General features: G+C 51.9%; 1 protein-coding gene across 4 annotated transcripts in view; it reads right to left on the bottom strand.

Moving 5' to 3' along the window:
* The window catches only part of FBXL18 (F-box and leucine rich repeat protein 18), a 53748-nt gene extending 38319 nt beyond the window's left edge, over window positions 1-15429 (bottom strand). For all 4 annotated transcript variants that reach the window (XR_007519562.1, XM_049903135.1, XM_049903134.1 and 1 more), the window contains exons 1-3: window positions 15298-15429; window positions 11006-11221; window positions 6397-7940 (exon numbers count right to left, since the gene is read on the bottom strand). Coding sequence is in view for 3 of the 4 variants with exons in the window: in XM_049903135.1 (XP_049759092.1) it covers window positions 6397-7940; window positions 11006-11221; window positions 15298-15315 (1778 nt within the window). In the remaining variant the exon portion in view is untranslated. The remainder of the gene's footprint in view (window positions 1-6396; window positions 7941-11005; window positions 11222-15297) is intronic.
* Window positions 15430-16998: the final 1569 nt, after the last annotated feature.

The raw sequence follows: 16998 nt of genomic DNA on the forward strand, positions 1-16998 counted from the left end.
CCGGGGAGGCCAGCACAACTTGTACAAGGCAAGGCCATGGTAGCTCCACAGACACATCCAAACTCCCTGAGGGACTGAACTGCTGGGCTGAGGGCTGTGGGGACCGTGATCTTGGGGAATGTCTGGCTCAATTGGCATAACATAGCTTATAAAGGATATGTTCTGCATTTTACTCTGGTGAGTAGCGTCTGGGGTCTTAAAAGCCTGTGAGCAGCTATCTAGGATACTCCACTGGTCTCATCCCTTCAGGACTAAGGAAGAACAAAGAAAACTAAACATACAAGGGAAAGATTAGTCCAAAGAACTAACGGACCACATCTACCACGGCCTCCACTAGACTGAGTCCAGAACAACGAGATGATGCCTGGCTACCACCACTGATTGCTCTGACAGGGATCACAATAGGGGGTCCTAGACAGAGCTGGAGAAAAATGTAGAACAAAATTCTAACTCAAAAAGAAAGACCAGACTTCCTGGCCTGACAAACTGGAGAAACCCTGAAAGTATGGCCCCAGGACATCCTTTCAGCTCAGTAACAGGTCACTCCTGAGGTTCACCCTTCAGCCAAAGATTGAACAGTTCCATGGAACAAAACAAGACTAAAGGGGCACAGCAGCCCTGGGGCAGGGACTGGAAGGCAGGAGGGAACAGAAAAGCTGGTAATAGGGAACCCAGGGTTGAACAGGGAGAGCGTTGACATGTAGGGTTGTTAACCAATGTCATACAACAATGTGTGTACTGTTTGATGAAAAACTAGTTTGTTCCGTAAACCTTCATCTAAAGTACAAGAAAAAAAAACAAAAACCGAAGATGAGGTCATACGGGAGGAGGGTGGGCTCCAACTCAATATGAATGGCGGCCTTTAAGACGAGGAGAAGATTAATGATAGCCTACAGAAGAATCCTGACCAAAAGAGATGAAAATGCAGAACACAACTTTAAATTCTCATGGAATCTGGACTTTCTGGAGTCATTAAGGCTGGATGAACCCCTGAAACTATTATCCTGAGATAATCTTTACAAGTTTAGCCTTAAACCAAAACTATTCCTTGAAGTCTTCTTTGAACCAAAAAATGGATTAGTAAAGTACGACTGCTTTGAGCTTCCTGCCCTTGTAAAGCATTACCTATGTAAAATCAAACTGATAATGGCAACTCGAAAGGCTGAATGGGAAGCTTGGAGAGCAATGACTTTAAGATACTGGTGGCGGAACAATGTGGAAAAGGACAGCGGGAATGGTAGCTCAACTTGAACAATGTAATCAGTGTCATTGAACTACACATGTAGAAATTGTTGAAATGGTGCATCTTTGGGAATATTTTCATCAAGATAAAAAAATTAATGGAAAATAAATGAATAAAAGGGGAAGAACAAAAAAGAGGATACGAAGACACAGACAGGGAGAAAGCGAAGACAGAGAAATTCCACTGAATGAATTTCATCTCTCAAGAAACAGAGGGAAGAATTCAGACAGACTAGCAGACACCAGGGGCTCCTTGGAAACTCTACGTGGCAGTTCTACTGTGTCCTATAGGGTCGCTATGAGTCGGAATCGACTCGACAGCAGTGGGTGGGAGCAGACACCAGACCCCTGCAAAGAGGACATGCGGATGCGTGACGTTCTGCTTCACCCCGGCCAAGGACAAGGTAACTGCCTAGGTCGGGCCGAGCCCAGAGAGCAAAACAGTGGCATTTCTACTATTGAGTTGAATTTTGTGCGGCTCACTTTTCACATGAAAACATCTGAACACACCACTCGTTTCTATCTTTTAAAAAGACCTTTAAACTAAGTAACAATTTAGCCCAAAGAGTAAAGATTGTCACCCTTGAGTATTATGTTTAAAAATTATCTATATGAGACTAAAGGGTCAACAGCTATTTCAAAACGCAGATGAGAAAGTTGCGGGGCAGGGAGATAAGGCCAAGGGAAGTGAAACAACTAGAACAGAAATAACAAGAATGTCGACAACGTGAAGAATGGAACCAACATCACTGATCGTTATGTCTAGAAACTGCGGAACCGGAGTGGGTTCTGCAGTGTGTATTCTCACCAAAAATAAGAAAAATCAATGAGCTTTAGATAAAAACATCATAAAAAAGTTATCAAAAAAAAAAAATCCTAAGGCAAGTGTCCCTTTGCAGACAAGAGTGGGAGTTGTGAGGCTGCTTGGGGTACCAAACCACCTGGACCTTTGGCTGCTGAGCAGCAGGGCCCACCCAATACAGCAGAAAACAAGAGAATGGCGGGCGGAGACAGCAGGCCTGCTCTCGCGTTGGCCACTAGGTGGCAGTACGGGTTCGTGTTACTGCGACACTCCCTCTGGAGTCCTCAGGATTACACACCAAGCAACCAGTGCGTGCATGCGCATATGTGTGCATGCACACGTGTGCGTGTACATGTGTCTATTTCTGTGCACGTGTGTACATACTTAGATTTTTTTTTTTTTTTTCAGCTAGAGAGCCACTTCCTGATTTTTCTACCCTGAAGGATGAGGGAGGCCTGTGAACCAGACCCTGTGTGGCTCTATCACGCACTCCATGTGCCCCATGCCCCACAAAACCCAAATGGCATGATCACAAGGGAGCCAGCACGGCTGGACCTCCTCCCAGCGCCCCAAGGGCGAGTGGGGCCTGACATGCCCCCACGAAGGCAGAAGTGGGCCCAATGCGGGGACAGGGAACAGGAGAGCCATGGTAACGAGCCTGACATGGAAGGCTTGACCCTTGACGCTACCAGTGCTCCCTCAAGCTCCCACCAGCAAGGCGCTGGCTGGTATCCACCACCCAGAGAGTGCTAGGGTCTCGCCTGGCTTTGTGCACACAGGAGGGCCCACAGGATCACGGTGAGGGGCCTCCCTGGTGGCCTACCCCTCATCCTGCTTGCCCAGCACCCAGGTTCTTAGGGTACCTGGTCCTCAGGCCATGCAAGGGTTTGGTTCTGAAATGGTTCCCTTGGGCTTCCACCCAAAGACGCTGCCCTGGTTCTGGATCCCAAGAGGCCTGGGGAAATTTGGGGTAACTTCTGCCCCCTCCTCCACTACCAGGCAAGGCTTAATTAAACCAAGTCTTCAGAGAGAAAAGGCCAGTGTCTGCCTAGCCTGTAATCCTCTTGCTGCCCAGGTGCCACCAAACTAAAACTCCTTGTTCCCACGCCGTTTCCTCCCTATGGGAGCTGCCCTAGCAGAATGAAGCAGAGGCAGCTCCTGGCCAGGAGCAGGCTGGTACGGACCGCCAATCCATGGAGGCCGAGTCCCGGAGGAGTGGCTGAGAAGGGCGCAGCCGGCCTGGGCTCCCCAGCTGCCACTCAGGAAGACTCCACTGAGAAGTACAGCTACCCTGGTAGCCAGGAGGCCACCTCGCCTGGGCCAGAATGCCACAGTGAGCCGGTAGGCCACCTCTCCTGGGCTGGAATGCCACAGCGAGGGGCACCACCTGCTTCTTTCACTCCCGGCCCCAGGTTTCACTGGCAGCAGATGTGGGAACCCAGAGGAACGGGACCATCTGGCTGCGTCTCAGTCGTGTTTGCTCTGTAGTCTGTCCTGGCTCGGAGTAGGCGTGGTGCACAGCCAGCCACTGGGCACAGGAACTGGTCGCGTTACCAGGCTGGCCTACAAAACCCCATGTGTGGCCCAGGCGCCACCGGCCACCAGCCTCAAAAGCTACCCTGTGTGGACACAACAGAGGAATCCTGACAGAACGGGAAAAAACATGGAACGGAACTTCAAATTCCCAAGGAATCAAGACTACTTGACACACAGGGCTGGAGGAACCCCGGAGACCACTGTCCCGAGATACTCTTCATGCCTTGAAACGAAACTATCCCCTGAAGTCATCTTTAAACAAACAAACAAACAAAAAAAACAGTTTAGAGGGTAAAGAACGCTACCCTCAAGTATTGGGCTTTTTAAAAAAAATTATCTCTATGAGACCAAAGGGGCAACAGTAACTCTAAAGAATAGATAAGGACTTGAGAGGCATGAGAATAAATGAATGGGGTGAAATAAGCGCAACAGAAAAAACGAGAAGATTAACGTAGTGCGGAAGATGTAACCAATGTCAGTGAACAATATGTGCAGAAACTGCTGAACAGGAACATGTTTTGATGTACATATTTTCACCAAAAATGAAATTTTTCAAAAATGTAAAAAGCCACGCTGCGTGCGTGGCCCAGCTCCCATGGGGACACTCAGGCACAGGATCCCATCCAGGCCGCTGGAGGTCACGCAGGGCATTATCTCATCTGATGTTCCATGGCCCGGGTGGGAAACCCTCCCCACCCCACTCAGAGCAGCAGATGAACTGGGCAAGTTCATTCCCTCTCTGCGAGTGGCCTTCCTCATCTGCAGAATGGAGACAATCACTCCTAGACGTGCAGACCGCTGGCAGTATTGAGGGGTCAGCACGTGTCAGCATGTGGCAAGCACCTAGCAGACGGCTAAGAGCTCACGTGTGCCAGCATTTCCACACTTGGCTCCTGGAGCACGGCAGCTCGGTCGGTCTCCCCCTCGCCGGGAGCTCCTGTCTGCCTCCCTACCGATCCTCTGCCTCATCCTGGTCAGTCCCTGCTGGAGCCAGCCACAGCCCAACCTTCCGTCTCATTGAGCCGCTCGGCCCACAACCAGCCACACGTGGAGGACTGCGCCCTCTTGGGCCTGGCCTGGCACATGTCCTCAACTCCAGACCCGTGTACAGCAGCCCAGGAGAGCACACACCCAGGGGTGACGGCCCCTCATACTCCATGTGCGCCCTCAACCAGTCTTGGCTGCGCCAACCCTGTCGGTCCAACCGTTCAGGCCAAAATCTGAGGGACCATCTGATCTCTCTCTCTCACCCCACGTATCTGATCAATCAGCAAATGTTCTGGATTAAAGGCAAAATCTGGCCATTTCTTGCCGCCCCCACTGCCACTGCCTGTCACTTTCACCTGAATGACTCGTGTTGCCTTCCGGCGGTGGCCTTGCTTCCCCATGCCCCTGTCTATTCCCAACGCAGCAGCCAGGGTCACCTCTGCGTCTTCCTTCTTCCCTCCAAGGCATCGTCCAGCTCCATGGGCCTCCTGCCACCCCGTAAAGACTCAGGCCCACTCCTGTCTCAGGGTCTCAGCTCTAGCCCAGCTCAGCCCACCAATTTCCAACTGTGGGGACTGGGGATAAACATTCTGGTAGGAATCCATCCCATATAGGCTTGGGAAATGGCATGGGCCCAACAGCAGCTGGGGTCAGGATCCCGAAGCCAGGTCCCACCTCCTTTCCTCTCTCAGAGGGGCCCTGCCATCCTGCCCCAGAAGCAGCCGTCCCGCCATGGTCCCGGCCCTTCCCGGCTGATCTCTCCATAGCCTCCATCCCACCCCTCTGGCTCACGCTGACCTCAGAGGCCTTTCCAACCTGGAAATCCAGCCTGCCCCTCTCCTAGTCCTGCCCCGCCTACCCTGTCTCCCCCACCCCCACCTCACCTCCCTGCGTCCCCACACTGAACCCTGTCCCACCTCGCTGAACCATTTGGCTTTCTGAGCACGTGGCGCAGATTTAAGTCCCTGGGGTTTGTGCACATGCCGCTAACTCTTCCCAGAATACCTGGCTACCTCCTACTCACCCCTGAAGAAATGCAACGTTGGGTCAGAAGGCCCCAGGGTCGAATCCAGGCACCCGCACTTAGCAGCTCTGTTGTATGGGAACAAGAGCACCCGCCTCCGAGGATTACCAGGATTAAATAAGAGTAGTATCAGCAGCATGAGGCAGTCACCCATGGTTCTGTGGTGGGACTCTCACCTTCCGTGCAGGAGACCTGGGCTTGATTCTGGCCAACACACCTCATGCGCAGCCACAACCTGTCTGTCAGTGGGGGCTTGTGTGTTGCTGTGATGCTGAACAGGTTTCAGCGGGGCTTCCAGTCTCAGAGAGACTAGGAAGAAAGCCCTGGCAATCTACTTCCAAAAATCAGTGAAAACCCTACGGATCACAACAGTCCGACCTGCAACCAATCGTGGGGATGGCACAGGGCTGGGCAGTGTTTCATTCTGTTGTGCACGGGGCCTTCATTGGTCGGGGGTCGATGAGGGCAGCTAACATCAACATATTAAGAACACCATCATATACAGAATCACCAAGATAAGCACGGTTAATAAAGATAACAATGTGACATTCAGGTCTCAATCCTTCCTGCAAACCCTCCCTATGGCTCTGGTGGGTTACTGGCTCCCCTCCAGACCTCATGCACTTTCCCCCACCCCACCCCCAAGTTCTGTCACCAACACATCCCTTTGTAAGGCCCCCGCCCAGACTCTGAGCTTGAGGACAGGCCTGCGGCACATCCACCCGGCGGCTAGAGCGCCTGGTAGCCATTCAGAGTGCCCAGTGAGAGACAGGGCCCCTCACGCCCCCTCGGCCAGCCCCCTCACCTGAGGTCCTTGAGGCGCCTGCAGTACTTCAGCATGTCCGAGAGGGCAGACATGTAGACCACCTTTCCCATCATGCCTAGGTTGGCCAGTGAGAGCGACTGCAGCTGCTGGCACTGCAGGCCAATGCTGACCAGCCCGGAGCCCGTCAGGATGCTGGGCAGCTGGGCCAGCGTCAGGTGCCGCAGGAAGGCCAGCTGGCCGATGGCAGCCACCTCAGCGTCACCGACACTCTGCGCCCGGCTGCAGGGTGGCAGGGAGTTCCGGATGGCGGGCTCGTTGCGGGGCATGGCGGAGGAGAAGCTGGAGCCTATGAGCTCCAGGCGCTCCAGAAAAGGCACGCTCCGCAGCAGCGACCAGAACACAGAGGCGGGTTGGGGCGCTGGCTGCCCTGCGAAGGGGCTGGGCCCCGATGGCACACCGATGCGCACCTTCTTGCCGAAGCCCCGTGGCACAGCATGCAGAGCCGGTGGTGCGGGTGCGCGGTCGGCCCGGGGTGCCGAGTCAGCGACGGCACAGACGGGTAGGGCCAGGGAGCGCAGGTGACGGAGGCGGGCCAGCAGCTGGCAGAGGTGCCTGCCCAGGCCCTCGGCGCTGTGGTGGTGGGCAGCCGAGAGGTTCAGATGTCGCAGGTTGCAGCAGGCGCCCACCAGCGTCTCCAGGATGCTGCTGTCAATCTCGTCCTCTGCCTTACGGAAGAGGGTGTCCGGTGAGAGGCAGTGGACACAGCCGCTGAGGTTCAGGCTGGCCAGGCTGCGCAGGTCCCGGCCACCGTTGATGACCCGCTGGATCAGGTGGCCACCGGACAGGGAGCAGCGGCTGAAGCTGAAGTAGAAGGGGTTATGGAAGCGCATGTGCTGCAGCAGGGCCGAGCCATTCAGCCAGGACTTGGGCAACTGCAGGGCGTCCAGACAGGCGTTGCGGGCCATCGAGTCCAGCAGGTTCTTGGTGGCCCCGCTCTCGGCGAAGCTGCCAGGTACGGAGATGAGGAAGGCGTGCAGGTTCTCGGGCGTGCGGTCGCTGAGCACGGCCAGGTAGAGGCGCACCACCTCCTGGTTGATGTAGCCGGGGGCCAGGCGGGCATAAAAGACCCGCAGGTTCTGGTAGTGGGGCACGTTACTCTGGCCCACCATGAGCTGGCCAGAGAGGATGGCACCCTCGCGTGTGCGGTCCAGGATCTCGAAGTAGAGCAGCAGCTTCTGGAGGCTGGTGCAGCAGGGCACCACGCCATAGGAGGGCGTGAAGAGTGTCTGCCGCAGCTCCTGCACGCGGCTCAGGGTGGCCTTGCACTCGCTGCTCAGCTGGCTGGCGTCGAAGCCAGGGCTCACGTCGATGGCCAGTGAGCGCAGGTGCTGCAGTGCCGAGAGTACCTTGGAGAGGCGCAGGGAGGTCAGGTGGCAGCCCGAGAGGTTCACCTTCACCAGGTTGCGGCAGCGGGCCACGTGTTCAACGGTGGCGCCCGACAGCCAGTAGCAGCCGGCCATGTTCAGCTGCTGGATCTCACGGCCAATGGCCTTCACCAGCTGCTTCACCTTGTCCTCACTGGCCTGCAGGGTGGCAGGGAGGGAGAAAACGGCTGAAGGCACCCAGGGATCTCTGTCACCCCTTGAGGACTCACCCCCTACAACAGTCAGGGAGCCACGAGGGACCCTGAGACACTTGGGAAAGCTGGCCTCCTCCTCTCCCTTCTGTTATGGGTTGAATTCTATCCCCCAGAAAGGGATGCTGAAGTAAGTCCTAACCTGGTACCTGTGAACGTGACCTTGTGTGGAAATAGGACTTCTGAAGAAGTTATCTGTTAATGTGAGGTCATACTGGAGTAGGGTGGGCCCTGATCCAATATAAGTAATGCCCTTATAAAGAGAAGAGACACAGAGAGACAGACACAGGGGAAGACCACCACGTGAAGGTACATCTGCAAGCCCAAGACCACCTGGGGCTACCAGAAGCTAGGTGAGAGGCATGGACCAGATTCTCCCTCAGAGCCTTGGAAGGAATCAACATGGCTGACACCCTGATTTTGGACTCCCAGACTCCAGAACTGAGAAACAGTGAATTTCCGTTCTTATACGAACAGAAGAGTTTGTGGTATTCTGTAACAGTGGCCCTAGGACACTGAGATACCTTCCCACAAACCTATCTGGAGCCAGCAGTCACAAACACCCAGCGCGGAGGGGCCAAGCTACAAATCCTCCTGCCCTGAGAGCACGAGAGAGCCAGCAGGACCACGGGTCCCACCTGGACGAGGCTCCTCAAGTCCTTCTAATCCACGAACAAACCTCAAGTCAGGCTCTAGCACACGAGCCGTGGCTGCTGCTTCCCTTCATATCATACACATTTTCCCATCATTAAACACTCCTCAGAAACATGCTGAGATTTTAAATCTTAAAGCGAAAATATCCCTAGGTCTTCTTAAAAGGCACCACTTTACAACAGATGAGAAGAGTTGGGGGCAGTGGTGGTTCAGTTGGGAATCCCGAGCGCCTTCCAGCAGACCCAGGTTTGATTCTCAGCCAATGAACACCATTCACAGACAAAGCCCGTCCGTTGGTGGAGGCTTGTGTGCTGCTATGATGCTGACGAGGCCTCAGTGGAGCTTCCAGACAAGATGCAGTAGGAAGAAAGGCCTGGCAATCTGCTTCCAAAAATCAGTCAGTGAAAACCCAAGGATCACAACAGTTCAATCCCTAACCAATTATGGGATGCCACAGGACAGGACAACATTTTGTTCCTTTATGCGTGGGGTCACCACGAGTCAGGGGCCGACTCAATGCCAGCTAACAGCAACAACAAGGACAGTTAGAAGCCCTTTCCGTATCTCCTAAAATTTGGATTCAGGTCAAGGCCCTAAAGAATTCTGTTTATTTATCTGTAAGATATATCATCAACGATTTTCGATACAGGTTCCAAGGCAATTCAACAATGAAAACAAAATCTCTTCAATAAATGATGCTAGAACAATGAGACGGCCATACACAAAAAAGGGAAGCCCGACCCTTATCTCATACTACATAAAAAAAAATTAACACAAAATGGATCTAGACTTAACCTTAAGAGATAAGCTTATAACATTTCTGTAAGACAACCTAAGAGAATTCTTCGTGACCTCGAGTTTAACAGAGACTTCTTAAATATGACACAAAAGGCATGAACTCAAAAGGAAAAATTCAGTATATTGGACCTCACCAAAACTAAAAGCATCTGTTCTTCAAAAGGCTGGCCCCCGGACACCTTTTCAGCTCAGTAAGGAGGCCACTCCTGAGGTTCACCCTTCAGCCAAAGATTGAACAGTTCCATGGAACAAAGCCAGACTAAAAGGGGGTGCTAGCCCTGGGGCAGGGACTGGAAGGTAGGAAAGAACAGGAAAGCTGGTAATAGGGAACCCAGGGTTGAGAAGGGAGAGTATTGACATGTCGTGGGGTTGTTAACCAATGTCATACAACAATGTGTGTGCTGTTTGATGAGAAACTAGTTTGTTCTGTAAACTTTCATCTAAAGTTCAATTAAAAAAAAAACCTCCAAAAAAAAAAGATATTCCAGAAAATGAAACAGCAAGACTAGGAGAAAGAATATTCACAATACATATACTTGACGAAGGACTTGTATCCAGAATATATAAAGAACTCCTACCAGTCAATAAAAAAAACAGAAATAACTCAATAATAAGTGGATGAAAGACCTGAACTTGTGAAAAGAATACATACGAGCAGCCCGTACTTTATGAAAAAATGAGTGACAGCATCCTTCCTCAGGGAAATGCAAGTGAACACCACAAGGAGATACCATTTCCCACCCAATGGAATGGCTAAAGGGAGCCCCAGTGTCTCAGTGGTTAAAGCAACTGACTGCTAACTGAAAGGTCAGCAGTTCAAACCCACCAGCTGCTCCATGGGAGGAAGATGTGGCATAAAAATTACAGCCTTGGAACAGTTCTACTCTGTCCTATAGGGTCACTATGAGTTGGAATCAAGTTGACGGCAACAGGTTTGGTTTGGCATTTTTGGGAATGGCTAAGAATTAGACTACTGACAACACTAAGAGCTGACAAGGATACAGAGCAACTGGAACTCTCCTGCACCGCAGGTGGGGTGTACAATGGTGCACTCCCACTGTGCCGCTGAGAAGCGTATGTCTGTAAGAACTCCAACACCTAGCCTAAATCCAAAAAAAACCAAACCCACTGCTGTCAAGTCAATTCCGACTCATAGCGACCCTAGAGGACAGGGCAGAACCGCCCCATAGGGTTTCCAAGGAGCACCAGGTGGATAGCTGTAGCTCTTAACTACTATGACACCAGGGTTTCCACATCTAGCCTAGGACTCAGCTTTTCACCCGTAGGTACCTACTAGAAAGTCAGTTTCCTTCCTGTCCCCATGCCTGAAGCCCCTCTCTCCTGGAACAATGTCTACCTATATCTGCCCTCTCCCCAAGGACCTACTACACACTTTTCTGCCCCTTGCTCTTGTCACTTAACGTATCTTGGAGACTGTTTCAGCCAAGCTTCTGCATGCCCGCCTCCTGGCTGAAGGGCTGGGCCAGGCCCTAGACTGGCTGGCATTCAGGTTGTTTCCAGCCTTCTGCGCTTGCCCCTTGGCCCCTGCTCCCGCCTCACCTGATAGTCCTTCTGCAGCAACACGGTATGGATGAGGCTCTTGTCCAGGCAGAGGGCCGCCAGCTTCCGGCAGGTGCGCTGAACGCTCAGCACCAGGTCTGTGCTCGGCACGTGGCTCAGGATGTGCAGCAATATCTCATCGGAGAAGTCCAGGAGGTGGATGCCGCCCGCCACCGGGGCCGCCAAGGTGCCTGGGTCATCCTCATTGTGCATGTCCTGGAAATCGGGAGACTCAAGTTCCTGAGGGCTCCCTGAGAGTGGCTCTCAGTTCGGGAAGAAGACAAGCCAAGAGAAACCCATGGGAAAGTATATGCTAGAAGTCTTAACCACACAGCAAAGAATTTGTCAAATTCTGCAAGAAAGGCTACATGAAATTAGAGAAACCTCCACTGAGCAACAAACTATAAAAATCCTTGTAAATAAGACACACAGCAAACAGATGACATTTTTCAATCTGAAAATCAGTAATAAATAATAGGAAGTGTGCAACCTATTCCCATTTATCTTGCTTTCTGGTTAGAAACGCATTTTGGTGTTTCCAATGTCTCCACATTTCGTTTTGCTTTGCTATAGATACCTGGCAAGCTTAACGGATTTCTGCCCAAATGTGGCCTTCCACCCAAATGATCAATGCCTCTTCCATTTATATAACCAAGAAGGAGAGGGACCCACCCTGGGCTAATGTGACATGAAATCCTCAAATCGAGCACAAAGGAATTCAGAAGGATATGTTAAATGGAGCCCATGAGGGGCAGAGAGGGCATCACTGGTCCAGTGGTAGAATTCTCACCTTTGGTGCAGGAAGCCGAGGCCTGATTCTAGCTAGCCGCCACACATCTGTCAGCGGAGGCTTGTCTGTTGCTATGATGCTGAACAGGTTTCAGCAGATTCCGGACTAAGATACACTAGGAAGAGAGGTCTGGCAATCTACTTCCGAAAATCAGTCAATGAAAACCCTATGGAGCACAATGGTCTGAGCCACAACGGATCACAGAGATGGTGCAGGCAGCTGCAAACAACAACAAAGTGGGGGGCGGAACCCTGTTTCCTCCCCAACACTTTAAAACACCCCAAAATGTCTCACCAAGGGTCCCCTCTCTCTGATGACCACTCTCACAGAAAGCCCAGAATCACTGCTACTGCTTTTCCTGGCTAGTCTGTCTGCAAGGAAACCCTCCAGTCCAGCCTGCCCCTTCTCCACCCTTCTTCCTGTACGTATTTGGAAGGATGGAAGCTTCGAATTTTTGAAAGCCCTGCCTGTTGCCATAGCAACCTTGAGGCCATGGAGGAAGCGCCTGTCTGCATACCTCCTGCAGCAAGGGCGAGGGTGGGAGCCAGGGGTTTTCCGGGAAGTCTGGCTGCGAAATCCCTTTACCCTGTCCTGCTGGGCTCAACATCCTGCAGAGCTCTCAGAGAGGGTTTTCAGGAATACTTCCCACCCATTCTCCCTGGGAGCAGGAAGCCTCTCTCATCTGCCAAAGAGAAAGCCACAGCAGACCCCCGAGGGCCCGGCCAGGGTTGTCGTCACTGCTGTTGTTAGGTGCTGTTGAGTCAATTCCGACTCAGTGACCCCATGTTTCAGAGTAGAACTGCCCCATAGTGTTTTCTAGGCTGTAATCTCTACAGGAACAGGAAGTTTATCAGGAGGGTCCAGAGTTCCAGGGCTCACCACAGCGCAACGGTCTCTCCTACCTTTTCTTCTTCAGTGGGAGGCAACGCCGGGTGGTCTTCTACTTCCCCTCCCTCTCTTCATTTGACTTTCCCACAATACCTTCCTCCTGCTTCACCTTCTAGAAGGTCAGAGGCCAGCAGTCAGACCCCAGAACTCAGCTGCACCATGTCACTATAATCTGGGTCCAGGGTTTTCAGTCATAAGAAACTTTTCCCTAGCACACAACTGCCTAGCGTCCAATCACAGAATCACCTAGGAACCTGTCAAGAATGAGATTTCCAGCCCCCACCTAACAACAACAATAGAAAAAGCTGCTGTTGTGTCAACTCTGACTCGTGGAGCCCCCATGTGTGTCAGAGTAGAACTGTGCTCCACAGGGTTTTCAGTGGCTGATTTTTCAGAGGTAGATTACCAGGTCTTTCTTCCGCAGTGCCTCTGGGGAGCTTCAAACTGCCAACCTCTTGGTTAGCAACTAGAACGTAACCATTGGTGCCACCCAGGGACTCCAGACCCCACCTAGGCCTGTGGAATCCATCTCCAGGAGAGAGACTTGGGGACCAGCCTCATTAGGTGAGTTTGGGAGATGGGGCTCTGGCACAAGAGGGCCTGGGGTAAAGAGGAAACCAAAGGGCTTTGAAGTCACAAGACTGGTTTTGCATCCAGCTGACCAGCCTGAGATGCACCCCTTCTGAACCTCAATTTGCAGACTTATCAAAGTAAGAAAACCGTCACAAAACTCACATGGTTAAGGCATTCGGATGAGAACACATCATAGAACATGTTGCAAAAAACTTGAGCATCATCTAAGTTCTGTAGTTCTACTAACTATACTGAATTTTTCATAAAAACCACCTAGAAAGCACAAAGAACCCATTGCCCTGGAGTCAACTCCAACTCACGGCAACCCTATAGGGCACACTAGACGGTAACCTTTACAGAAGCAGACTTCTGTATCTTTCTTCATAGTTAGCAGCCAAGCGCTTAACCACTGAGCCACCAGGGCTCCTTTAGAAAGCACAAGAAGAATCCTGATCATAGGGAGAAAAGATGGAAGATAATTTCAAATTCTCATGGAATCCAGACTTTCTGGAGCCACTGAGGCTGGATGAACCCCCCCCCCAGGGACTATTGCCCGGAGATCATCTTTACACCTTAAACCAAAAATATTCCCTAAGATCTTTAAACCAAACAGGAGTCTGGCTTAACTAGTAAAGAATGTCTGCCTTGAGCACTGTGCTCTTTTAAAGATCTATATGGGATCAAACTGACAACAGCAACTTGAAAGGTCAGATAGGAAACTTACAGGGCAGTGAACTTATACCACGCAGGGAACTCCTTATTCACTAAACTCAACGGCTGATGTGTACTTGGAGGAAGGGAGGGCCCTGAGAACCAGGACCCTATAAGACCAAAGCACCAGACCATCATCACCGTCATCATCCCCAAGCACAAACAACTAACCCAAACCTGCTACCACAGCCAGGCTTCCCAAAAACTCTGCCTTGGGGAAATGGGGCTTCCTGGCCCTGCAATCCTCTCATCTACAGTTACCCCACACCCTTCCCCCTCAACCAAGAAGACACAAGGGCCACTTCTGAGCCAAAGTCACTCCAAATGAAGTGGAGCTGCCAGCAACCCCTATTCACTCTGTGAAAACATTTGAACCTCTCATTCTGTCTCCCCAGAACACAGACAAACCCCAAAGACTTAGGAAGCAGGTTCAATCAGGTGAGCCCTGGAGGGTGACGGGCATAAACACAGGAACACAGACCTGTGGGCAGAAGGCAACAGAAAGAACTACAGGCCAGACCTGTTCACAAGGTGTGATCAGGAGCAAAGCATTTCCCACAGAAGAGGAGTGTTTGCCGCTGTGGCTGGGAAGACCTTGAATGTTTACCTATCACAGGCCCAGAGCAGCTGGAGTAGGGGAGGCACTAGTCAATATTCCCTCTACCCTTATCTGCAGAGAAAATACCTTGCACTACAATACAGGGACGCACTGGGATTCCCCATCGGACCCAGTTTTGTGGAGACTCCTGGGAGGAATTTCAGGGTAAGTTTCCCCGGTGAAATGACTTTTCTTCCATCACTCCTTCCACACACACACAAGTCACACAACAAGCAGACTCCAGATGGAAGTGAGCTAGACTGAAATTGACCGTTGAGAGAGAGAAGACGGGTGGGAAGTGGGGCGGAGGGGGAAAGTCTCAGAGCTGCGAGAGCCGAGCCAAGACATGGGAACATGAGGAAAGGGCCAGGGAGGCCTAGAAGAGCCTGCAGACTGGAAGGGCGGCGGGGCGGGCAAGGAATGGAAAACTGAAGGGGAGGACAGGGCCGGGACTGGGGGCGGAGAGGACGGGCTGGATGGGGTCAGAGACGAGGTTAGGGTCGGGAGCAAAAGGACGGGGCGGGGTGTTCGCCATGGATCGGGAGGGAAGGACCAAGACCCGCCGACACCAGGGTCGGAGAGGAAAGGGTCCAGGGCCGGGGTGGGAAGAACAGCGCAGGTGCAGCGTGGGAATGGGAAGGACCGAGTGGGGCCGGGGTTGGGCTGAGAAGGACTGAATGGGGCCGGGACCGCCGGGGCAGGGAAGAGCGCGGAGAGACGTGCAGGCCGTACCTCTCCGGAGCTGGCCATTTCGTGCGCGGGCCGTGCAGCGGCCGCCGGAGCTGCAGCCCCGGGGCCACCCGCCTGCCCGGCCAGGGATGCTCAAAGCCGGCGCATTCGCGGCTCAACAGAGACCCTGGCAGGGGGCGGGGTGGCCTGCCACTTCCGGCGCCTTCCGATACGTACTTCCGTCAGCCCTTCGGCGTGCCCCCGCACGGCCGCCATGTTGGGTGTGGCGACTCCGAGGGCGCGGGTGGCCTCTGGGCTTTGCCCAGGGGGAGAGTAGCTCGGCTAACCCGAAACGCCCCATGTGGCCGGCGCCTCCCACCCATGTGGACGCTCTTGTCTTTGTACCCCAGCCTCCTTGGGCCGGCCCGGCACCCTCCCGCCCTTGGGTCTTCACATTTGCTGTTAAAAAGCCACCTGTCCTAGTCAAGGTGCTTGTCTGCCCTGCGTAAAACAGCACCCCTCTCCCCCACCTTCACGCACATACACATACTCGAAGATTTTTCTCCATACCTCTTTCCATCATCTGTATCTTTTTTTTTTTTTTTTTTGCCCTTTTCTCAAAATGTGAGCATGGACAGGACCCCAGTACTCAGAATACTCCTTGACATGTAGTAGGCACTGAATACATAACTGCTGGTGCATGAATTTATCAATGACACGCTCTTGCCCCTAAGCCCGTGCATTTTTTAAAAGTCTATTATTAACAAAATTTGTGGGAAAAGCTTGTGCCCAGGAGGCAGAAAGAACTGGGTTGAATCCTGGTGCTGATTTCAAGTCTCAAATCACCACCCAGTGAACCTCATTTCCTTCTCACCACATAGGACTGAAAACAGGGACAGACTCAAAAAAATGGCAGTTGTAATGGCAATTGTTATTACTGAGACCACCACACGTCTGTCAGTTTGTCATACTGTGGTGACTTGCACGTTACTGTGATGCTGGAAGCTATACCACCAGTATATCAAATACCAGCAGAATCACCCATGGTGGACAGGTTTCAGCAGAGCTTCCAGGCTAAGCCAAGCTAGGAAGAAAAGCCTGGCGATCTACTTCCAAAAATCAGCCAGTGAAAACCTTAGAGAACACAACAGAGTATTGTTCAGTATAGTGTGGGAGTTGAGGCCTATTCAACAGCAGTTAACAACAACAGTGCTGGAAGATGAGCCCCCTAGGTTAGAACGTGTTTAAAATACACAGTGGCTGCAACAATGCACCAGAGCAGATCATGAAGATGGTGGAGGACTGAGCAACATTTCATTCTGTTGTGCCTGGGGTTACCAGGAGTCAGTGGCGACTTGATGGCAGCTAAAAACAACATTGTTAATCCTGACGAGAATTCCAAGTTCTCATGGAATCCAGACTTTCTGGAATCAGAAAGGCTGGGTGAACACCCAAAACTGTTGTCTTGAGATAATCTTTAAACCTTAAACCAAAAATATCTCCTGAAGTCTTCTTTAAACCAAACAATAGGCTAGCTTATTTAGTAAAACATGTCTACCTTAAGCATTGTGCTCTTTTAAAGAATTATCTATATGGGATCAAATGGACAACAGTAACCAAAAGGTCAGATAGGAAGCTTAGGGGGCAGTGAGTTTATATTAATGGGGGAGGAGCAACTTGGAAAAGGAGGGGAATAGCGGTTGTACAACTTGAAGAAAGTAATCAATGTCATTGAGTTGCACATGTAGAAATTGTTGAATTGGT

Source organism: Elephas maximus, chromosome 12, assembly GCF_024166365.1.
Source record: "Elephas maximus indicus isolate mEleMax1 chromosome 12, mEleMax1 primary haplotype, whole genome shotgun sequence".
Lineage (NCBI taxonomy): Eukaryota > Metazoa > Chordata > Mammalia > Proboscidea > Elephantidae > Elephas > Elephas maximus.